Source organism: Blennius ocellaris (genome assembly GCF_963422515.1).
Source record: "Blennius ocellaris genome assembly, chromosome: 1".
Lineage (NCBI taxonomy): Eukaryota > Metazoa > Chordata > Actinopteri > Blenniiformes > Blenniidae > Blennius > Blennius ocellaris.
Window position 1 is genome coordinate 32,766,244 of NC_137650.1, and position 24,640 is coordinate 32,790,883.

General features: G+C 42.8%; 2 protein-coding genes across 2 annotated transcripts; one reads left to right on the forward strand and one right to left on the reverse strand.

The window, feature by feature from the left end:
* Positions 1-7,679: 7,679 nt before the first annotated feature.
* Positions 7,680-12,937, reverse strand: slc39a1 (solute carrier family 39 member 1). The gene is made up of 4 exons (XM_080501565.1): positions 12,763-12,937; positions 10,777-10,907; positions 9,728-10,045; positions 7,680-8,676 (listed from the first exon to the last, which is right to left on the reverse strand). Exons 1-4 carry the CDS (start codon positions 12,875-12,877, stop codon positions 8,323-8,325), a joined length of 918 nt encoding a protein of 305 aa, XP_080357691.1. The 5' UTR covers positions 12,878-12,937; the 3' UTR covers positions 7,680-8,322.
* A 993-nt stretch (positions 12,938-13,930) lies between these two features.
* On the forward strand, positions 13,931-18,791 carry tmem208 (transmembrane protein 208; the record flags this gene model as incomplete). Its single annotated transcript, XM_080498193.1, has 6 exons — positions 13,931-14,026; positions 15,202-15,297; positions 16,344-16,403; positions 16,519-16,655; positions 18,480-18,564; positions 18,654-18,791. 6 exons carry the CDS (start codon positions 13,931-13,933, stop codon positions 18,789-18,791), a joined length of 612 nt encoding a protein of 203 aa, XP_080354319.1.
* Positions 18,792-24,640: the final 5,849 nt, after the last annotated feature.

The window sequence follows — 24,640 nt, forward strand, 5'->3', positions numbered from 1 at the left end:
CGCCGTTCTTTCCCAAAATAAGTCATTAAAAAAAAAAAACTTCAAAACTTCAAACTTATCAGTCTCTAACCGGTCTAGAGGATCGTGCCCACCCCGACGGGCTTGAGCAAGGTCCCGGCCAGCGCTGCTTGCAAGAGCCAACCTGATGAGATTGGTGACAAACATTATTCCAGCACGATGGAGCCGGTAGCGTGTCACTAGACCGTTGTCGTTAAACAAACACCAAACTTCTTTCTTTCTTTCCATCATCTTGTCTGTTTAAGAAATTCTTCTTAAAAATCCTCCTCACTAGTTTTTGCATTTTTTTCCACCTTCGGAGCACTCTTGGGGCTTAAGATACTTCCTTACCTTAGTAAGGAAAAACTCTAAGAAAAAATCTTAAATTTCGAGGAATTCTATGATTTTATAGTGCCGTGAAGATTTTTTTTTTACCACCGGAAAAAAAAAAATCTCGACTTTGATTTTTTCTGAAGTGCCATGAGAGTTCTTGTATTATTTTTTTTTTTAGCTTCCAATTTTTTTTCTTTCTGCAGTGGCTCTAATATTGTTCCATATATAAGTGTTTTTACTACTAATCCAATCCAATCCACTTCTATTTATATAGCACATTTTAACAACAACGTGTTCCCAAAGTGCTGCACATGTGACTGCACATAAAAAAAAAAAAAAAAAAAAAAAAGTCCAACACTAAAAAAAACCCCATAAAAAAATAAAAAAATAAAAACAGATTAAAAACTACAAACACATTAAAAAACTACAAATAAGAATACAACAATTTAAAAGAATAAATAGAAATATAAAAACGCTTAAAAGGCAATAAAAATAAATAAATAAATAAATAAGAACAATAAAATAAATAAAGGACACAGGGGACCACACGACTCACGCGGTGTTAAAAGCCTGAGAATAAAAGTGGGTTTTAAGACAGGATTTGAAACAGTCCAAAGTGGGGGCTGTTCGGACGTGGAGGGGCAGAGCGTTCCACAGCTTAGGGCCGACAACAGAGAACGCTCTGTCCCCCTCTGGTTTTACACTTCGTCTTTGGACCCACGAGCTGGAGCTGGCCCTCAGACCTCAGAGCGCGCGGGGGTTGATACATTTTGATGAGCTCTGTAATGTACTGAGGGGCCAGTCCATTCAAAGCTTTAAAAACAAATAACAAAATTTTAAAGTCAATTCTAAAATTAACAGGGAGCCAGTGCAAAGATGCGAGGATTGGGGTAATATGTTCTCGTTTTTTGGTCCCTGTTAAAAGTCGTGCCGCAGCGTTCTGGACTAACTGCAAGCGGGAAAGTGCTTTGTGGCTAACGCCCGAATAAAGTGTGTTGCAGTAGTCCAGACGAGAAGAAATAAAAGCGTGCACAACTTGCTCAAAGAGATTAAAAGATAAAAACGTCTTAACCATAGATAAAAGTTGAAGATGATAAAAGCCCGATTTTAAAACGCCATTGATCTGTTTATCAAATCTAAAATCACTGTCTATGGTGACGCCAAGGCTGGTGACTTTGGGATGCAAATAAGTTTCGAGTGATCCCAAGTCTGTGAGGGCTGATCCAAATAACATAATTTCGGTTTTTCCCTCATTCAGTTTAAAAAAATTCTGGGCTAACCAAGCCTTAATGTCACCTAGACAGTCGAGCACGGGTGTCAGGGGGCTGTGGTCATTCTTGGCAATGGGCATATAAATTTGGCAGTCATCTGCATAAAAGTGGTAAGATATGCCATGCTTCTTAAAAATCTCTCCAAGTGGGAGGAGATACAAAGCAAAAAGAATGGGTCCCAGGATAGATCCCTGGGGGACTCCACAGTGAAGCGGGGCAGAAGAAGAGGTGGAGTCCCCCAGCCTGACGGAGAAGGACCTCCCTGACAGGTAGGACTTAAACCACTCCAATGCGGTCCCCCCGACACCTACGCAATCTCTTAGGCGGTTTAAAAGAGTCGTGTGGTCGACTGTGTCAAAAGCAGCCGTGAGGTCTAGAAGCACTAAAATGGCAGAGCCTCCAGAATCAGTCATTAAAAACAGGTCATTAAAAACCTTTAAAAGTGCAGATTCAGTACTGTGCAAAGCTTTGTAACCTGACTGAAATGGGTCTAAGGTGCCATTTGCATCTAAAAAAGGTTGCAACTGTGCAAAAATGCATTTCTCTAAAATTTTAGACATTAAAGGTAATTTGGAGATTGGACGGTAGTTTGCTAAAACTGCAGGGTCAAGGCCAGGTTTTTTAATCAAAGGCTCTACAACAGCTTTCTTACAAAAGGAGGGCACTATGCCAGAAGCCAAGCTGCTGTTGATGATCTCCCTAACAGAAGAGCCAATGGTGCCCCAAACCTCTTTTAAAAAGCGAGGAGGGACTGGGTCTGTGAGACAGGAGGAAGGTTTTAGTTTAGAAACTATATCTGTGAGCACAGACAGTGGCACAGACTCAAACTGACAGAAAACAGCTGAGCACTGAGTGGATACACAACACCACAATGAAGAGGGAGATATGTTGGCCCTAATAGCAGCAACCTTTTCATTAAAAAAGGAGAGGAATTGTTCACACGTTTTCTTTGACATCTCCAATGAAGTGGACTGACTCGGACTAAAAACAGAACCCATAGTTTTAAAAAGAACTCTAGGCTTACTGATGTTATTCAAAATCAAGGCTGAGAAATATTTCGTTTTTTCAACTTTAACAGCACTCTGATAATTTCTCCAGCACTCTCTAAAGCCCCATCTCCACCGCACACAAGTGCCGGGGCGGAGCGGTACGGAGCAGTTCGGAAGCACTAACCCCGACCGAAATTTTGGGTCGTGTCTCCACTGCAGAGAGGAGCATGAAAAGTGGGCGGGGCTTATGAGCTCCGCAGAAATGTGACATTATAACAGAAAAGAACGTCGTCAGATGTAGATCTTATGAATCCTCTGTTGTTTAAATTCTCCACTTTGCACTGTTATTTTTTGCAGCGGAAAAAAAAGAAGTTATTTTTTGCAGCAGTCATTTTTTGCAGTGGAGAGCTGCAGCACAACTTCCGTGTTTGTTTTGAGAGAGCGAGTCGCTCGGCCGCTTGCCAGCGACTTGCCCCGCACTCCAGCGCTCGGGTGCGGGGCAAGTGGCCGGAGCGTTCCCCCCGGTTGGCTGAGGCACAGACACGGGAGTCTGAGGAGGTTCTCCACTCCGGCGCCTCCGTGTTCCGGCAGCACAGCGCCGGAACACGGAGGCTCCGAGCTCAGAGCTCCTTTTCATCGCTTCCGCGGTCTGTCCCCGCGATAAAGCGCCACTGACCGCGGCTGAACAGAACGGAGACGAGAGCTCCAGACTCCGGTGTCCCGGGCGTGCATCAGCGCCACGGCCAGCGCTATGCCGCAAACAGAAAACTCCAACGCGATGCAAAGTCCCTCCCCCCGGTCTCCCCCTGCCTCAAGTCCGCTCTTTCACAACAAACACTAAAGTTGAGCAGCAAAGAAAAGAAAATGAAAATAAAAACAACCAGTGCGCAGCTGACCACACTGACAGCAGAGGCTTCATCCAGCCAGCACATTAAAATATTGAGGGCGTGTAGTAAATCACTGACCAATCAGCAGACAGCAGCTCAACCTCAGACCCGTTCCATGGTCCACGGCACCCCAACGGATGGGTAGCGGAAAAGCGGTCGCCTTTGGAGCGGTCTAGAGCGGTTTAGACTGCATTCCATGTCGTGACACGCGAGCCGGAGCGGTTTAAACCCGTCTAGGCTGGTACTTTTTGTGCGGTGGAGACGGGGCTTTTGAATCTGGTGCGAAACCTCCAAGCGATCCTTCTTCCACCTACGCTCCGCCCTCCGACACTCACGCCGAGCTGCGCGCGTAGTGTCATTGAGCCACAGTTCCTGCTTTGGCTTGGGACAAATGGCTTTAAGTGGAGCAACACTGTCCAGGACTTCAGAGCAGGTGGAAATAAAAGAGTTCATCAATTGCTCCGTGTCCGTAAATGCAGCGGAGTTTTGAAGATCCAGTGCCGATGCAGTGAAAAGAGGAGAAAAAGCAACGGCCGTGTCAGGCTTGATAACACGACCGTGACGCACGGGAGACAGCTTCACCTCTAAGTCCAAAATAAAATCAAACGTGACAGGGCTGTGGTCAGAGAACACGACATCTCCGACAACGACATGGCCAACAGTAAAACCATAAGACAACACAAGGTCCAGCGTGTGCCCGTGCACTTGTGTTGGGTCAGTGACGTGCTGTGTCAAATTAAAAGCTTCCACCAAGTCCAAAAACTCCCGGCCATTGGCTTAGAGGGACAGCATACGTGCACATTAAAATCTCCGACAATTAAAACCCTGTCATAACGCGCAATAAATTCATAAAAGTCTCCAATAAAATCCTTGTTGTGCTTCGGTGGTCTGTAGACGACAGCGCACAGTACTGGGTCAGTCTGGCGTAGCTCGAAACAGCTCAGTTCAAATGAAGAAAAAGACCACTCAGATACCACTTTGTGGTAAAAGCAGTTCTTTAAAATAGTAGCTATACCTCCGTCACGACTGGTGGTTCTCGGTGCGTTGATAACAATACAGTCTGGAGGTAGTAGCTCTGAGAAAGCGGTGGACTCACCGGTGTTGATCCAAGTCTCTGTTAAAAACATTACATCCAAAGTGCGCGATGTGAAGAAGTCCTGCAGGATGAAAGTCTTATTCACCACAGACCTCGCGTTCACGAGTGCGCACCTCGTGGAAGCTGTGGTGGCCGCGTGAGCTGCCCGGCTCAGCGGCCTGAGGTTAGCCGGGGACACACCGCCAGAGCCCCGGAAAGAAGAGCGGTGAGGGCGCAGCGCGCAGAAATCCTCCCGGTGTCCGAGAATGGGCACCAACCAGGTGCCAACAGGAGCGAGTGTCCGTCGCGAGACACAACGACGAAAGCAGTCTCTGTAATCCCGTCGAAGATCCGAGGACCGCACCGCGCCGGGAGAAAGAGCCAGCCAGGCTTTCAGCTTCACCAGCCGACCGGATCGCACTCCCCGGCGTTTGCGTTTTCTGGGAAGCGGTGCATTCACCCGGCGGAGGTGCTCAGGCAGGTCGGCCAGGTAGAATTAATTCGACTTGTTTGCGTCACGAATTGTACACGATTGTACCGTTTGTTCTATTTTTTGTAGTTCTTGACGATTATACACCAGCAGTGAGTCGATGGTCCTTGTGACAGAAGTTAAAATCAGCATAAAATAAAACTGAGCAGAGCCAAGCGGCGTACCAGACACACCGGCGCCATCTTGGAAGTCGGAGCCAACAAAGTACTACTACTACTAATAAAAAAAAAAACCTTAATGTTTCCTCGGAGAAAAACAATGTTTTTATGAGGCTATCGTGGCTGACCAAGTTAGGCCACATTTACACATAACCAGTTAAAAAAAAAAGAAGAAAACCCTGACATTTCCCTTGACGTTTAAAAAAAAAAATCTTCATTTACACTGACCCACATGTACAGCTGGTTCAGAGCTGCTATGAGCCTGCCAAACCTGTAGGGGGCAGAGTAGCAAGAAGCATGAAGTCATGATATCCAATCAGAATCCTGGAAAGAAAACAGGACCTCACGACTTGTGACGTAATTAACCGCCAAAACCCCTTTCGATGCAAATGGAGACAAATATTTTCTCCAGATCTCCACTGTGGCCGTCAGGAATCATAGTTTGTGGCGAGTCGTCGTTGCGTTTATGTGGCAGACTGAAGACCGGTTGAAGCACTCAGGGAACGAGGCAACACAGGGACCAGCACGTTTATTTTTCACCTGTCAGTCAGCAAGGAGGGCACAATTAGTGTCAGCACACAACACAGGCACTCTCTCTCCCAATTCAGAAGCTGCTTGGTTCTCCAGACAAAATACATATCTGATTCGACAAACAACACAAACATTTAGAATAAAAATAGATATAAAAGTCAACAATAAATACGAAACTCTAGTACAAAAATTTAAGTAAACTGTCAAATAAAATAGTTTGTACTTTTCCCCACAATACAGTCGTCATACAAAGAAATTAAATTAAACACAGATCAACAAAAGTGAATTGAATTTAGAATAGTACAGTCCTGCTTTTAAAGTGCTTACAAATAAAACAGTGAACATAGGAACATTATAACACACCTGTCAGTCAGCAAAGAGGGCACAATTAGCGTCAATTAACTGCTGAAAATAAAGTTGATTAAAACCCCCTTTTTGACCCTTAAAATCAATAATTTGGTCCTCATACACATCACAAAACATGGCTGTTACTATTTCATGAGGGTTTTAAAAGAATTTAGTGACTTTCTCATTAATTAATTGGAACTAATGGAGAGAGAGGTTCAGCACATCTTACCAATTTGGTTCTGCCAGACAAATGCAGCTTCTTGGGTGCATCACCAATTTATGTCCCCCCCACTACAGCAGGTAAGAGGAACTATTTAATTAACTTCGTACACAAACAATATAAACCAAAATACTATGAAGGCAGTCTGTTATATTAATTCATAAGGCAGAAAATATTACAATGTAATTTTGAGAAGGTTCGCAAATTTAAATAGAATAATATTTCAATATAAAATACTTACTCAGCTCCATTTATGTGTAAATGAACCCAAACGCAGAGAAATATGACAGATTTCTTTTGATTTTATGCTGGGACTGATGTATGGAGTTATTTTTTATTTTATTTTTTTAAATGTAATTAATTGTGAATAAAATCACTTCCTCTGTAATTCAATCTTCACAAAGGCTTTTTTTTTTGGCACTAAAATGACGCCATAGTTTCAGTCCTCAACTCAGTATCAAGTCTCTGGAAATGGTGAGACGGATGTTTGATGCTGTCTCTGCACGTTTTGTCTCGTTGGTAAAGAGGAAAAAGTCATGAAACACCGAAACGTCTCATCCACGAAGACTAAAACTGTACAAGGTAGAATCGAGATGCAAAATGCAAATTAAGTTTGCCGCTTTCAGTCTCAGAAATATCTAAACTAGACAGGGACGTGTTTTTTTTACATTTATTAGTTTCGGGTGTTTTTAAAAAATAGGGTGTAGTCAAGTCTTTTTGTTCCCTGACTGGGGAAGCAAATGTTTAGGAACGTGGGCAGAGTCAAAACATTTGAGTGAAATGGAGAGAGACTAATTTAACTTGTTTAGTACCCCCCCTGCAGCCTCAATCAGCACCAGCCAATCAACTCTGAGCCCCACAATCACTTGACCTGAGTGAACGGAGCCACAGCCTGTGCACTTTTAAAGGACCACAGGTGAGTTGAACAGCAGGTTGCCATGTTGGCTGACCAGAAACCACCAAACTGCTAAAACTGGAGGAAAAACTTGCAGGTAAAATACTTATTTGTGGCCTTTCTCTGGCTCTCGTGTGTGTGTGTGTGTGTGTGTGTGTCTGTGTATACTATTGCCACTTTGTTCATGTAATAAATTCACAACTTTGGTTCTTAGAAATATTACTATTCTCAAAGTGGTGGACCTGCACTCTAACTAAACTCAGACGTTAATTAATTAATTAATGTTTTTATTATTTTGCTAACGTTGTCGGGAAGCCGTTTCACCAAAAGCACGTTGTAAAAACGGTCTTTGATTTTAAATATAGTCTGTGCACGTCGAGTCGACGTCAATTCCGTGGTTTTCCCTCAATAAACATCCATTACAAGCTTCTGGCTTCAGGAGAAAAACAATGTGATTAATCAGCAAATAATTACAGAAAACTGTGTGATAAAAAAAAATTTTTAATCGATTGACAGCATTAGTAAAAAGTACATTACCGTTCATCCGAGGTCACTGAAATGTTACAAATAATTGACTTATTATATAATAAGTCCACTATTTGGGAATCGTCTGTCTGGGAATCTTCTATTTGGGAATCGTCTATCTTGGGAATCGTCTATCTGGGAATTGTCTGTCTGGGAATTGTCTGTCTGGGAATCTTCTATCTGGGAATCGTCTATCTTGGGAATCGTCTACCCTGGATAACACCGTTTCGTACACAGTCATCAGTTTGTGTCTCCGACGAGTTGCGACTCCTCGCATCGTAAACCGACACGCCCGCTTTTAAAAACGTACAAAAGCAAAGTCCCCCAGGTCGAGATTCTGTGAAGTGTCTTGAACCTGGATTTTCTTTCAGACGTGCAAATCTACGTCTCCGACGTCGGCGCCCGAAAAAAAGTACCACGTTGATCTTTGGCGCCCCCTCCAGGCGTCCGGGAAGCAGGAAGCTCCTCTTTTATACAAGATCCTCTCAATAACAAATGCAAAAAAAAAAATTTTTAAAATATTATAAAACGATAAAAGCCATAAAAGGGAAAGCGCCGAAGGACGTCCGACGAACAGTCCGCGGCCCGCTGGGGGGGGGGGCCTCAGCCCCAGAAGCCGAGCGCCGCCATGACGGTGAAGCCCAGCAGGATGAAGAGCACCTTGAGCAGCTGCCTGCCCGGCGTGTTCAGCTCGTGGGGGAGGATCTCCAGGAAGGTGATGTAGACGAAGGTGCCGGCGGCCAGGCCCTCCAGGACGGCCTGGATCAGGGCGCCGGCCGGCAGCTGGGCCTCCGTCACGCCCACGCCGATGGCGATGCCCAGCGGCGACATGACGGCGAACACGCCGATGTACGCCGCCACCCAGGCGGGCGGCACGGCGCTCTGCACCAGCTTCAGGGACAGGCTGAACACGATGATGCTCTTATGGACCATGATGGCGACGCAGATCTCCAACACCTGCAGACAATTCACACCAACCATTTGTTGTTGTTGTTGTTGTTGCTGTTAGCGCTAAAGCTTTAGCTACTTGCTAATCAAAGTCAAAGTCAGCTTTATTTGTCAAATGTGCCGATATGCATGGCATACAGCCCAGATGAAATTCCGGTCCTCTCAGACCCACAGTGCACAGCTTAATAATATATTAGGAGAACAATATAAAGACTTAAAAATCTATACATCTAAAATCTATACACCTTATAAACAGTAAAGAGGAATACGCGTGGCGTCAGCTTTTACGAACACCAGTACTCCAGCGCACCACCTTCACCGCCTTTGATCATTAATATTAAAAATTAAACACGTCGCACAATAACCGTGGGCTGTTGAACAGACATGAGACATTTCAGCGTGCAAGACTTTCACAAGAAACGCTTAATGAGGTTCTGAAACCGCTCATGTGATCGGCGGCCACAGATCTGACTCATGTGACCAGTCGGCGTTTCCTGTCCGGGCGCTGCAAACGCTCCGCGTTCTCACAGAACCTCCGCGTCAACTGAGATTAGGAGGGAAACTTCGCCTCACCCAGGAGAGGAGAGAGTAAATATGACATTCCCATGACTGGATTATTGTAGCGTTAGCGTTAGCTGAGCTGTTGGTGCAACGACCGAGTCGCTCGTTAGATTAATCCGAAGTTATGTCAGTTAGATGCTCTATAATCTGGATGTTAGAGGAGGAAGATGCTCTATAATCTGGATGTTAGAGGAGGAAGATGCTCTATAATCTGGATGTTAGAGGCGGAAGGTGCTCTATAATCTAGATGTTAGAGGGGGAAGATGCTCTATAATCTGGATGTTAGAGGAGGGAGGTGCTCTATAATCTGGATGTTAGAGAAGGAAGATGCTCTATAATCTAGATGTTAGAGGAGGAAGATGCTCTATAATCTGGATGTTAGAGAAGGAAGATGCTCTATAATCTGGATGTTAGAGAAGGAAGATGCTCTGTAATCTTTACAATCAAACCAAACCAGAGAGATCCTGATTCATTTCAGAGTGACTCTTTGCCTTCTGACCTTTGACTCTTCGTTCTGCAGCCCGATGGCGAGACCCTCGAACACCGAGTGCAGCGAGAGAGAGAGGAAGAGCATGAAGGAGCGGAAGGAGGAGTGAGCCTGAAAGTCCACGTGCACGTGGTGTCCACTGCTCTCCACGTCCGCCCCGTGTCCATGTCCATGTCCGTGTCCGTATCCGTTATGGTTGTCGGATATGAGCGGCGCTCGCTCGCCCTGCCGGGCGCCCCGCGCCTCCTTGAAGCTCAGGACCATCCGCTCCAGGATGAGGACGGTGAAGAAACCGGCTGCGATGATGAACTCGGGCAGCGGGAAGCTGGTCTGTGGACGCCGGACAGAGACGGACACTTCAACTTTTTGAAAACGGCTCCCAAGGTGAAGATTTCGAAAATGACATTGCCGTGTAAATGTGAAACTTTTCTCAAACAAAAATGCAAAAACTAGAAATGGGGCCAAAGTCACACTTGAGTATAAGTCGCGTCTTTCTACTGTCATATGGTGACATCTAGTGGTCACAGATGGTATGTACCATGTATTTTGATAAGTCATAAAGACACATTCTAACATTGTTCTAACATTGTTAGCTGAAGGCTACATGTTTAGTGTTAGCTGAGTGCTACATGTTTAGCTGGTGATTACATGTTTAGCGTTAGCTGGTGCTAAATGTTAAGTTGGTGGCTCCATGTTTAGCATTAGCTGGTGCTAAATGTTAAGTTGGTGGCTATATGTTTAGCGTTAGCTGGTGCTACATGTTTAGCGTTAGCTGAAGGCTACATGTTTAGCTGGTGGCTACATGTTTAGCGTTACCTGGTGCTACATATTAAGTTGGTGGCTAAATGTTTAGCGTTAGCTGGTGCGACATGTTAAGTTGGTGGCTACATGTTTAGAGTTAGCTGGTGGCTACATGTTTAGCATTAGCTGGTGGCTACATCTTTAGCGTTAAGCATCAGAATCCCACAGTTTTCAAACTGAAACTTTCCGTTCATCTGTTTTTGCCGTCACGTTCGTCAGCTGCTAGCAAACATGCTACTTTTACAGTGAAAGGCTTGTACCTCCAGCCCGCGAGCGTCCAGCTCTGCGCTGATGTCCGATAAATAATCGGGGATGATGTCGAGGAGACATGCCGACAGGAAAACACCACCGGCGAAACAGCTGATCAGGCTGAGAACAGTACGATGTCGTTCTGAAGGAGGGAACAAAGCAGGTCTCAATATTCAGTAATTTACCTCACAAAAGTAAAAAATAATCCAAAACATTACTTAATTTACAGTATTTGGAGTATTTGTAATGTAACTTTATAGTATCATTATTAAACATACCTGAAAAAATGACTTAATTATGTTACAAATAGAGTATTAGTAATTGTCTGCATGATTTTAAAAGGAGTTAAGTAAACACGGTGAATAATGTTTTCATGTACGAGTTTAAAAAAACAAACAGACTAATTACCTCAAATTACTATGTAAAAGCATTAATATTAGTCGTTTTAATTAGTTGCTATTAGTGCCAAAGTACATTATACGGCATAACTTGTACTTAAATATGAGTAAAATCTACTTGAAAAAAATCTGTCTCCAAAAGTACTCCGTACTTGCAGTAATTTGTATTGGATCTGTAATATTTACAGCATTTCTCTTGTAGTTACTCCACTAAGTAATAGTATTTAAAAAACATCCCCCAAGAATACTACCTGATTACAAAATTTTTTATTTATTTTCCTTCTGATATTACCAGTATTACTGATATTCACACTACTGTAATTAACCAATATTACAACTCCACTACTTGAAATGAGAAAAGTACTTGTATAAGTACTTTAACAAGTACTCTGTAGGGAACAGAGGTGGATTTAAAGAGTGCAATGCCTTCAGGGTCCTGGTGGTCTTACGGCAGTCAGCTGATGGAAGCCTGGAACTTAAAGCTCTATTGTTTACTGCTCAGAGTATCCGAGTATATGGAAGGGAGTACTTCTAACTGGGGTGTACTTGCAATTGAATGCGAGTAAAAATATATCCCACAAAAATAGAAGTAATTTATGAGTTAATGACAGTCATGGGTACGTTTAACATGTCAGCAGTAAGGTGGGTTTAAATTGTACTTGTGTGAATTACATACCCCTAAATAGTACCTGATTACAGTAATGTGAGTATTGATAATGAGAAACGTCCCCTTAAACTGTGTGTATCTCTGTCTTTCTGTGTATGTGTGTGAGAAAGTATTCATGAAAATACAAGTAGCTAAAAAAGAAATTGATTTACAGTTACTTTTACCAATTGTAATCTATTACATCCACTATTTGTGATTTGAAAAGTAGCAAGCCTTTAAAATGCACTGGAATATGAGCAGCATTAAAGTATTTGTGAAAAATACTAATAAATTCACTCAAAATGTGGCTTTAAATAAAGTAATTGAGCTTACTTTTACAGTTATAAAAAGTTTTAATCAAATATGTAAAAAGTATTAGTAAAATTACACACTGAATTACTATTTAAAAACTACTTAGTTACAATTTGGAATTCACTACTTTCATTTCTTCTGAATATATTGAAGTACTGAAGAGAAGTACATGGCGTAGTTTGTAATTGAGTGATGTCCGTGAACGTATCAACGCCTGAATCAGTGATAACGTCAGTAAATGTAAACAGGCGCTTTAAAAGCTTTTATCAACAAAACAATGATCTTTGAGTCACAGATCACCTGAATATATTCTTCCCAGTCTACACTGTGTGACCTTACTGCTTTGTGTGTTTTTATACGTGTTTGTCAGGAACAGGATCGGCAGTTATTTCCTTGTTTTCTTTGACTATCGCAGCTCAGACATGTGACTCCCGAACACTTCGAATCCGCCCAGGTCACACCAGCCTCCCTTCACATTCCCAGCAATTTCAGTTGTTTTTCACAATATGGACAAAATGACACGCTCTGTGTGATATTTTAAAAGTGAGAGTGCGTTGCGGACGTGTTCCCTTTTCATTCGGCATCAGTGTCACGAAGCAACAGTCCCTTTAATCGACGCTAAAACGTTGAATGTTACCGACCTGTGCCTTGTGTGTCCCTGAACCAGGGCAGTCGCGCGGGGATGAATCCGCAGAGCAGCGTGAGGAGGAGCAGCCCGAACAGAGCGCCCAGCTTCACCTGCAGCAGGTAATCCATCACGGGTAATCTGTAACTAGTAACTACCCGAACAGCATGTCTCGGTCCGCTGCCGCTCACGGACAGAGGATATGACAGTCTGGATATAACAGGAATCGAGTAGTGTTTTGAGAAAGAGCGGAGCGACGGTGGCCGAGGAGGAGCACACCACGGCAGAAAGCGAAGGAGGTCTTCTTCTCCTTCTTCTTCTTCTTCTTCTTGGATTAGGTAGTCTCGACGCTGCAATGGTGTATTTGCTGCCCTCTACCGTTTGTTATTCATATTTCTTTTTGCCATCTCTTGAGCGAAGGAGGTAACAAACCGGGCCAGTAATCAAATAATCCGATTACTTTATTCAACGATGGCTTTTATGGAGTATGGACGATTAAGAGTAGTATTTTAAATGTTTAATTTTACTCATAGTTACAATACATATCAGATAATACCTTAAAGTCGTAGTAGTGAAAGTCAATTATGCCTTCTGTAGTTGTGTATTTTGAGGTATCTGAACAGATTTTTCAAAGTTCATGATCTTTATACTTGAAATTAGTTTATAAAAACTCACTCCTTGGAGAAATGTGTTTCTTCACTTCAATGTTTTCATATTTTTCAGTTAAAATTTTGAGTCTTAAAAAAAATTGTACCCGGACTTTATTTTTGCGGAAGAGTATTTAGGGCCACTGAAGAAAAAAAATATCGATGGAAAAATAATCCTAATGCACTTCAAGAAAAAAGTCAAAAATGTTTGTCAAGAGCTTGTTTTTTAATATCACCAGTAGGTGGCGCGCTCTCACCATCGCGTATCCGCGAGGAACCACGTGATGACGACATAATGACGCGCCGGAAGTACCCCGAGCCTCGAGTGCTGATGTGTTCCAGGGGACTGTCGAGCTGAACCGAGCCGAGTAGAACCGAGCGGAGCGGCGAGCGACTCGGTTCCCGGGTGGACGTGTGTCAGGAAGCTGCGGTCCGGTTCGGAGCCGAGCCAAGCGGCGTGTGTGTGTGTGTGGAGGCGGCGGGACGAGCAGCGGCTCCCGGGTGGATGTGAGAGGAGAGCGGCGGAACGCGGAGCTCATGGCGGTGAGAGGCCGACAAACACCGGCTGATAATGACAACCGACACCTCGGCTCCACCTGGATCGACCGAGGCTGTCAGAGTACAGACAAGTCTGTACTGCACTATTACTGACAAGTCTACTGCAGTCCTGAAGTCTGTACTGCACTACTACTGACAAGTCTGTACTCCACTATTACTGACAAGTCTACTGCACTACTGAAGTCTGTATTGCATGACCGACAAGTCTGATCTCCACTATTACTGACAAGTCTGTACTGCACTATTACTGACAAGTCTGTACTCCACTATTACTGACAAGTCTGTACTGCACTACTGAAGTCTGTACTGCATTAACATCAAGTCTGTACTGCACTATTACTGACAACTCTACTGAAGTCTGTACTGCATTACCAACAAGTCTGTACTGCACTATTACTGACAAGTCTGTACTGTATTGACGACAAGTCTGTACAGTACTACACTTCTGACAGTCTGTATTCGAGTACTACTGACAGTCTGTACTCATGTACTACTGAAGTCTACTGCACTACTGAGCAGTCTGTACTGCACTACTGACAATCTCAAACTGTCAGTAGTGCAGTACAAACTGAGTGCACACTACTACTGACGGTCTGTACTCAAGTACTACTAACACTACTCAAGTACTGCTGACTACTCTGCTTCAAAACTACTCAAATACAACAGAAGTACTCGAGTAACAGCAGAAGTGGGAAGAGTAGTGACAGTCTAGCCCAAATACTCCAAACAGTACAAGTAATCCAAAATTGTAATTGGTCACAGAACCATCAGCATTGTGATCAAGTACATAGCATCACATGTCAATGAAATGGAGTACCCTTGAAGAGTAATAGAGTACAAAAAGACTACTTGTTTATAATTTCTTCTGATCTAGTGGAAGTCGCTTAGGAAGACGCATTTGTGGGATACTTGTATGAGTATTTTAAGTACTCGTGTTTAAGTACATTTTGGTACACATGAGTTAGTCTCAAAATGATAAACTACTGTACTAAGTACAAATACGCGTTGATGTAACATTGGAATATTTTGGGGTCGTTTATGAGTATTTTCTTGAAGTGTGTGATTTTACCGTAGTCTTATCGTGTGTGTGTGTGTGTGTGTGTGTGTGTGTGTGTGTGTGTGTGTGTGTGTGTGTGTGTGTGTGTGTGTGTGTGTGTGTGTGTGTGTGTGTGTGTGTGTGTGTGTGTGTGTGTGTGTGTGTGTGTGTGTGTGTGTGTGTGTGTGTGTGTGTGTGTGTGTGTGTGTGTCAGCCTAAAGGTAAAGTGGGCACGAAGGGGAAGAAGCAGATCCTGGAGGAAAACGAAGCGACGCTCAAGTTTTATACTCGAGTGATTCTGGGAGCAAACGTGAGGCTTATTTATTTGTTTACTTTATTTGGTTTTTTTTTGTTTGTTTTTTAGTTTATTTGCTTTGTAAGTTTGTCTGTTTGTTTGTTTGCTTCTTTGCCTGCTTGGTTATTGGTGTCATTGCTTCTTTGTTTGTTTTTTTCAGCTTATTGGCTTGTTTATGTACGACTTCTTTCTTTTCTTGTTTATTTATTTGCCTGTGTTTTGTTTGTTTATTTGTTTTTTGTTTGTAATTTTTCAGTTTATTTTGGTTTATGGAATTTGTGTTGTCACTCTGTTTCTACCCTGGTGATGATGATGGTGATGATGATGACGATGATGATAATGGTGATGATGATGACGATGATAATGGTGATGATGATGACGATGATGATGGTGATGACGATGATGATGGTGATGACGATGATGATGATGGTGATGACGATGATGATGATGGTGATGACGATGATGATGATGGTGATGACGATGATGATGATGGTGATGACGATGATGGTGATGACGATGACGATGGTGGTGATGACGATGATGGTGATGACGATGATGATGGTGGTGATGATGATGATGACGATGATGGTGATAATGATGACGATGGTGATGATGATGACGATGATGATGGTGATGACGATGATGATGATGGGGATGACGATGATGGTGATGGTGATGACGATGATGGTGATGACGATGATGATGGTGGTGATGACGATGATGGTGATGACGATGATGATGGTGGTGATGATGATGATGACGATGATGGTGATAATGATGACGATGGTGATGATGATGACGATGATGATAATGGTGATGACGACGATGATGGTGATTATGACGGTGATGATGATGACGGTGGTGATGATGATGATGATGACGGTGAGGATGATTGATGATGATGACGATGGTGATGATGATGACGATGATGATGGTGATTACGATGATGATGACGGTGATGATGATGATGATGATGATGTTGACGATGATGATGTTGACGATGGTGATGATGATGATGATGATGATGAAGATGATGAGAACCCTGCTTGCGCCCCCTGCAGGCCATCTATGCTGCAGTCAACCTGCTGGTGTTCTACGGCTCCTCGTCCTTCTGGACCTGGGTGAGTCTCCTCACACCTCCTGCCAGGTCTTCAGGGTCCTGTGGTTCTCTGGTTCTAAACAACCTGGTTCTGGTTCTGGTCCCCTCCCCCCCCCCCCCCCCCCCCCCCCACACAGCTGCTGCTGGCCTTCGCCCTGGCGGTCTACGTGGGGAGCTACCGCTCCATGTCGGCCATGGCCAAGCCGGCGTTCGCCGAGGACGGAAGTCTGCTGGACGGAGGAATCGACCTGAACATGGAGCAGGGGATGGCAGAGTGAGTCCTGGTTCTGGTTCTGGTTCTTGGGGATGGCAGAGTGAGTCCTGGTTCTGGTTCTGGTTCTTGGGGATGGCAGAGTGAGTCCTGGTTCTGGTTCTGGTTCTTGGGGATGGCAGAGTGAGTCCTGGTTCTGGTTCTGGTTCTTGGGGATGGCAGAGTGAGTCCTGGTTCTGGTTCTGGTTCTTGGGGATGGCAGAGTGAGTTCTGGTTCTGGTTCCAGGTCTGGTTCTATGCTTAGATGTTCTCTTCCTCCCTGTCTCCATCTGTTTCATTTTAAAAACAGCTGGTCTTTCCTCTGTCTACCACTAGAGGGAGCTCACACACCACAAACACACTTCATTCATGAACACAGTCTTTTTATTTCATCATTATTTGAATCTGATTTATTCAAACGTTTAACCTTCAGTATTTATTAGTTTTTTTATGTTTGAAGAGATTTAATTAAATTCTCTCTTTGTACTTTCATCCACATCATTCCAGTTTTATTCCTCTCTCTGTTTCTACATCTGGTAAAGTGAATTTACTAGTTAAGTCAAAGCTTCACACTCGACATGTAAAGGCCAAACGACTTGGATTAATTTACTGACGGAATAATGGATCAAAACAAGTGATTTAGTTCAGTAAAATCACATAAATTGTATCGTTGCTCATAAAAATAGGTTTTGTTTGTACCACAGATGTGGATGTTTTGCTTTTTGAGCTCATTTTATATAAACTGCTAGTCTTCTGCTGAGTCTGTGCAGCAAATTTGATCAATTTATTTGAAGACTTTTACACTTATTTGTCTGTTTTATTTTAATTTTGTTTGTTTTTCTTTTTGTCTTTTTAGTTCATTCTTTTTTTTTTTAGATTTTCAGTCCCGGTTTTCTTGTTTGTTACTATTTTTGATGTTTTGTATTTTAAAAAAAAGTGTGTTTTGGACTTTTTTTTTTTTATTACTATTTGTGTTCTTTAGCCCCTCAGTCTCAACTTGCAGGCTTTTAAAAAAAAATAATTTTCAGTCTCGTCAGTTTTCTTGTTTACTATTTTTGACTGTGTATTTTTTTTAAAAAGGGTGTTTTGGACTCTTTTTTTTATTACTATTTGTGTTTTTTAGCCCCTTGACTTGCAGGCATTTTTTTTTTGGTTTACTTTTCAGTGTCGTCAGTTTTCTTGTTTGTTTGTTACTAGTTTTGACTGTTTGTATTTTTTTTTTTAAACTGTTTTGGACTTTTTTTTTATTACTATTTGTGTTTTTTAGCCCCTCAGTCTCGACTTGCAGGCATTTTTTTTGGGGTTTACTTTTCAGTGTCGTCAGTTTTCTTGTTTGTTTGTTACTAGTTTTGACTGTATTTTTTTTTTTTAACTGTTTTGGACTTTTTTTTTAATTACTATTTGTGTTTTTTAGCCCCTCAGTCTCGACTTGCAGGCATTTTTTTTTCTTTAATCATTTATAGTCTCGTCAGTTTTCTTGTTTGTCACTATTTTTGACTTTTTGTATTTTATTTTATTTTTTTAACTGTGTTTTGGACTCTTTTTTTTAAAATTACTATTTGTGTTTTTTTAGCCCCTCAGTCTCGACTTGCAGGCTTTTTTTAATTTTTTTTTATTTTCAGTCTCGTCAGTTTTCTTGTTTGTTACTATTTTTGACTTTTTGTATTTAAAAAAAAAAAACACATTTTGGACTCCTTCCCTCAGTCTCGACTTGCAGGCATTTTTTTTATTTTTATTTTTTATTTTTTTATAAATAAAACACATGTCCCCCGAGATCCTCTCCAGGCGTCGTGCAGCTTCGCCTCGCCGACACCAGACTTGAATGACGTGACCTCTCGTGACTTTCAGACACCTGAAGGACGTCATCCTGCTCACGGCCATCGTCCAGGTGCTCAGCTCCATCACCTCCTACTTCTGGTACCTCTGGCTGCTGGTGAGCCTCCGATCCGCCCTCGCTTGAGTCACGCCGCTTGATTTGCGCTCGCTCGGATATGTGATGTTATTTATGTGTGTGTGTGTCAGGCCCCGGCCCGGGCCCTGCACCTCCTCTGGGTGAACTTCCTGGGGCCCTGGTTCACGGCGGAGAGCCCGTCGGCTCCGGAGGAGGTGAACGAGAAGAAGCAGCGGAGGCAGGAGCGCCGGCAGATGAAGAGGTTCTGATGCTGAGCGGCGACGCGGCAGTATTTGTTTTGAGACGCACGTCGACAAGAACTCCTAATTTAATTCAGGAAGAAACTCTGCCGGTGCCTGCGGCGCAAAACAGGGATTTTTGTGAAGCGCTCTGGATTAATACAGTAGAGAGAGAGAGAGAGAGAGAGAGGGAGGGGGAGAGAGAGAGAGAGAGTCTAGCTGTTATGATGTGTGTGTAAAATATAGATTTGTGTGTGAGAGACCTGTAAATCTTCTTCCCCCAACAACAGACACTTGTTTTTAACTATTTTTGGACAATTTGTTTTGAACTAATCCCGCTCCAGACGAGTTGTTTTTTTTCATTCTTTTTTTTTTTTTTTTTTTTGACTTCATCAGTCTTTTTTTTTAAACTTTTCTTCTTTTTACCAACTTTTCCCCCCACATTGAATTCATTTGTCTTTTTTTGACTATTTGCCTGTTTTTTTTGGTCAATTTTTGACTTTTTTTGACACTTTTTTTTTTTCCAAATTTATTTTTATGACCTTCTTTCCCCACATTTAATTCATTTGTCTTTTTTTGACGATTTACCTTTTTTTTTTTGGACAATTTTTGACTTTTGTTGACACTTATTTTTAATATTTTGTTCTTTTTATGACCTTTTTTCCCCACATTTAATTCACTTGTCTTTTTTTGACCATTCGCCTGGTTTTTTTTTGGTCAATTTTTGACTTGACGCTATTTTTTTTTAAATTTTGGTCTTTTTATGAACTTTTTTCTACAGTTAAATCATTTCTGTCTTTTTGACTTTCTTTTTTTTTTTTTTTTTACCTTGTGGGTTCTATGCACCCTCAGTCTCGACTTCTGAAATGACACCCGGTTCTGTAACGCGACATGGAGACATTACATGCTGACATTAACTGAGCCTGTGAGTCCAAAGGGAGGGTAAAATGACATTTACAGGTCCTTACAAGCACTTTCACATTTCAGTACACACACACACACACACTCATGCGCGCGCCTCTCTCTCTTCAGGTGAACTGTCATCACGCAGTTCTGCTGCTATGTCAGTTTTATTCCTTCTGCCTCATAAAATCCTTTTTTTCTGCCCGAAACCTGTTGAGATGTTTGATCTCGTACAGAACTGAGCGTCTCACTGTGACTGGACGCCGTCACACTTCACCTCATGCAGGTTTCTCACCCACAAACTGGCAACCCGTCCGTCAGACTGAAGAGAACGAGAAATGGTTTTGTAATAATAAAAAAAACTATTTGTTCAGTGTTTGGCCTCCACCTTCACCTCAGTGACTGTTTATAACCGTTAAATCTTAATATGCTGGAGCGGAGGGAAGAGAAAACTATAGAAAGTAGTGATGGGGATGTAATGTTTGTGAAACTTTAATCACATTTACAAAAAAACCTGTTTAAAAGAGCAAAACTGACTGATCGAACTTGTCGTCTTTTATAGAGCTGTGGCTAAATATGTTTAGAGATAAAAGGAAATGTTTAATGAAACAATGGGAAAAGATGGAATCTACGAAATCTCTAAATTTAATTAGTTGAAATGACAGAAAACTATTTCAAACTTGGTATAAACGACACAAATCTGGTCTAAATTTCATCCAAATGATGGAGTTCGATGTGAAGTAACTGCAGAAAATCACTTTCAACTCACTTTAACCAGGGAAAAAGCGATAATTCTGCATCGGCTCCAGATTCCAGACAAATTAAGTACATTTTTCACTTTTACTTTGATAGTAGAGTGACAGGACTTCCTGTTTAATGTCTTTTATTTTTTTAACTTGTCAAAACATTCTTGAAGCAACAACAAAACACTTGTCCAAAACATTACCTCTACAGTATTTTTTTATTTTTTTATTTTACAAATGATTTGTAAAATTAATACTTTAAATTAAAGAAAGAGGATTTTTCAGATGAAATAATCCAAACACAATAATCTCTGAGATTAAAACAGGAAGAGATGATGTTGCGCGAGTGTGTCCAGCTCCACCCTCAACACATCCTCCACGTTATCGATCCCTTCAGACCGGCACCGCCAGACAAAACAGGAACTTCGGGGGGACGTTTGACCTCTGACCTCCGTCCAACTTTGAAGTGAAGACAGAGAATCACGGGCGGAGCTGAGAGGGTTAAACCTCAACATCCAGCTGAGTCCAGGACCCAGAGGGTGGAGTCCTCTGGGAACATCAGCGTTTATACTGTCCTTAATCCAAAGTGTCCACAGCAACTCCCACTAACATCCAGATTACAGAGCACCTTCCTCCTCTTAATTCAGATTATGGAGCATCTTCCTCCTCTAACATCCAGATTATAGAGCATCTTCCTCATCTAACATCTAGATGATAGAGCATCGTCCTCCTCTTAATCCAGATTATAGAGCATCTTCCTCTAACATCCAGATTTTAGAGCGTCTTCCTCCTAATAACATCCAGATTATAGAACATCTTCCTCCTCTAACACCCAGATTATAGAGCATCTTCCTCATCTAACATCCAGATTATAGAGCATCTTCCTCCTCTTAATCCAGATTATAGAGCATCTTCATCGTTTAACATTCAGATTATAGAGCATCTTCCTCTAACATCTACATTATAGAGCATCTTCCTCCTCTTAATCCAGATTATAGAGCATCTTCTTCGTTTAACATTCAGATTATAGAGCATATTCCTCCCACTAACTGAGACGATCTAAAGAAAAAAGAAATAACACTTCCAGTCTCTCCTCTTTCATGGTCTCGTTTGCCTGTTTACGCTCTGAAAGGCCTCGTGTGACTGACCACGGGCGGCGGCGGTGGCGGTGGCGCCGCAGTCTGAGCTCAGATGGGCAGCGCTCAGGGACCCAATCCACCACGCTGGCTTCCCTTCCTCTTCCTTTGTTTTCATCCCGCTTCCTTCCACGCTTTCTTAGATCCCCTCCTGATGGAAGTCCAAGTAAACCACAATGCTGTGAACGTAAACAAACGCAGGCAGAGACCAGCTGACCACGTCTGGAGCCAAGAGATAGATAGATAGATAGATAGATAGATAGATGAGGATGAGATGCTCTACAATCTGGATGTTAGTGGATGAAGATGCTCTATAATCTGGATTAAGAGGTGGAAGATGTTCTATAATCTGGGTTTTAGCAGAGGAAGATGCTCTATAATCTGGCTGTTCGAGGGGGAAGCTGCTCTATAATCTGGCTGTTTGGGGGGGGGATGCTCTATAATCTGGATGTTGGAGGAGGAAGATGCTCTATAATCTGGATGTTAGAGGAGGAAGATGCTCTATAATCTGGATGTTAGAGGAGGAAGATGCTCTATAATCTGGATGTTAGAGGAGGAAGATGCTCTATAATCTGGCTGTTCGAGGGGGAGATGCTCTATAATCTGGATGTTGGAGGAGGAAGATGCTCTATAATCTGGCTGTTCGAGGGGGAGATGCTCTATAATCTGGATGTTGGAGGAGGAAGATGCTCTATAATCTGGATGTTAGAGGGGGAAGATGCTCTATGATCCAGATGTTAGAGGAGGAAGATGCTCTATGATCCAGATGTTAGAGGAGGAAGATGCTCTATAATCTGGATGTGAGAATAGGAAGATGCTGTATAATCTGGATGTGAGAGGAGGAAGATGCTCTATAATCCAGATGTTAGTGGATGAAGATGACCTAGTTACTGACTCACTACACCCTCTGTTGGTGAAGACTTGTATTGCAAGACTAAACATCTTCCTATTATAATATCTTATTATACCCATAATTTCTCTTTGGATTAAATAGAATTATGAACTAAACCTGGGCTTACTCAGTTTTTCTTGTTCCTCATGTTGCAGATCACCCGTTTCCCCCCTCCTCTTCCTCCTCTTCCTCCTCTTCTTCCTCTTCTTCCTCCTCCTCTTCCTCCTCCTCTTCCTCCTCCTCCTCCTGCTATCAGACCTTCAGTGGAACTCCAGATTAATGGTTAATTTCCAGGAAACCCTTTGTGTTCTGTCACAGAGTGCTTTCCATTAATTAGAGGCGGCCTTCCTCCGAGCGGAGGGGAAGAGAGGAAGAGTGGAAGAGAAGAAGAGCCGACGAGCGACGGATGAGTGAAACTGCTGCAGCTCGTCTGACGGAGAGTCTGAGGAGGAACCTGAGGCCTCATGGATCCAGGTGAGAAACGAGAGAGCAGAAGAGAATAGAAACGAAACCTAAAGTAGAATGGAATGATTTCATTAGAATATAGACTTGAAAAAATAGAATAGATGGAAAAAGGATAAAAAAAAAGACAAAACCATATTTCATAGAATAAAATAGAATAGAAACAAAAGTTTTTTTCTTCTTCTACTTCTACTTCTTTTTCTTCTACTTTTCTTCTACTTCGTCTTCTTCTACTTCTTTTTCTTCTACTACTTTGTCTTCTACTTCTTTTTCTTCTACTTCTTTTTCTTCTACTGCTTCTTCTTCTACTTCTTTTTTCTACTTCTTCTTCTTCTACTTCTACTTCTTTTTCTTTTCTACTTCTTTTTCTTCTACTACTTTTTCTTCTACTTCTTTTTCTTCTACCTCTTTTCTTCTACTTATTTTCTTCTTCTTCTACTTCTTTTTCTGTCTTCTTCTACTTCTACTTCTTTTTCTTCTTCTACTTCTTTTTCTTCTTCTTCTTTTACTACTGCTTCTTCTTCTGACTCAGCATTAGAGTGACTCACTGCACCCCCTGGTGGTGTAAAGTGGTATCACATCAGTTACTTTGCTTGCCCTCTTCTGTGAAAAAAAACCAAACTTCTGCAACACAGGAGAAAATCACTATTAAGACGATGACGTTAAAACAGATGGTTCTTCAGTCGCTTAAATATTTTAGGGCCTTTGGGGATTTTGTGACGAAATCTCCTAATTTATACTTCTTCTATAAATTAGAAGTCATAAAGACCTCGAGCCAATACTGTGACCGTTGTTGACCCACTGCACCACCTCATGGTTCAAAGTGATACTGCGTGACACGACAGACTGGGATTGAACGGTTAGCGTGGGGTTAGCTGTTAGCGTTGGGGAGATGTGGCGACGCCGTGTTCTGGAAAAGTTTCATGTTCACAGAGTGTCATTTTTGAAAACAATGTATATGAAAATTGCAGAAACGCTAAAAACTAATCAAGTGGGTGTCGTTGTTAGTTTTAGTCATGACACCACACACACACACACACACACACACGCACCTAAAGAGCAACACACTATAGATATTGATAATAGGAGAACAGGGACGACTGGGTTGGATTGTTGTTAACGTTGACTGTCAAAATAAAACTCCCCAAGCCCCCCAGAGAATAATGGACATCATCAACCTTCTGCACCTTTAAGTTACGGTCTGCGTCCATCGGATGAGTCGTGCGGCTCGCCGTGTTTGTGTGGCGGCTCCCTGGAGCGTCAGATTTTTAAGAGCAGCCTGACGGGAGTCCGGAGGTCTGGCTCGCCGTTATCTCCAGCACCCCTGGATGTTTTCATAAGGGGGGGGGGGGGGGCTCCTCGTCTCTAAGTGGCTGGGAGTGGGCAGCAGGAGCTGCATGGATGTTTATGTATGTCTGTGTGTGTGTGTGTGTGTGTGTGTGGGCGGGGTGGGAGGGGGGGGGTACTGCCGCCTTGGCGGGGGCAGCACGCTGTCTGCCATGTCTCTGGTCTTGAGTGGAGCCATTAGAGAGCCATGAAGCTGATGACATGTTGTTCCTGTGACGGGCCGCCTGGCTCCAGACTCCTCTCTGCTGCTGGGGGGGGGGGGGGGGGGGGGGGGGGGTGAGGTGGGGCTGCTGCTGGATGCTCACAGAGATGAAGAGGATGAAGGTTATTTTAGGCGCTGATGGTTTGGTGCCGGACGACCTGTGGCGGCGTCGCAGCCGTCTCACACCGTCGCCC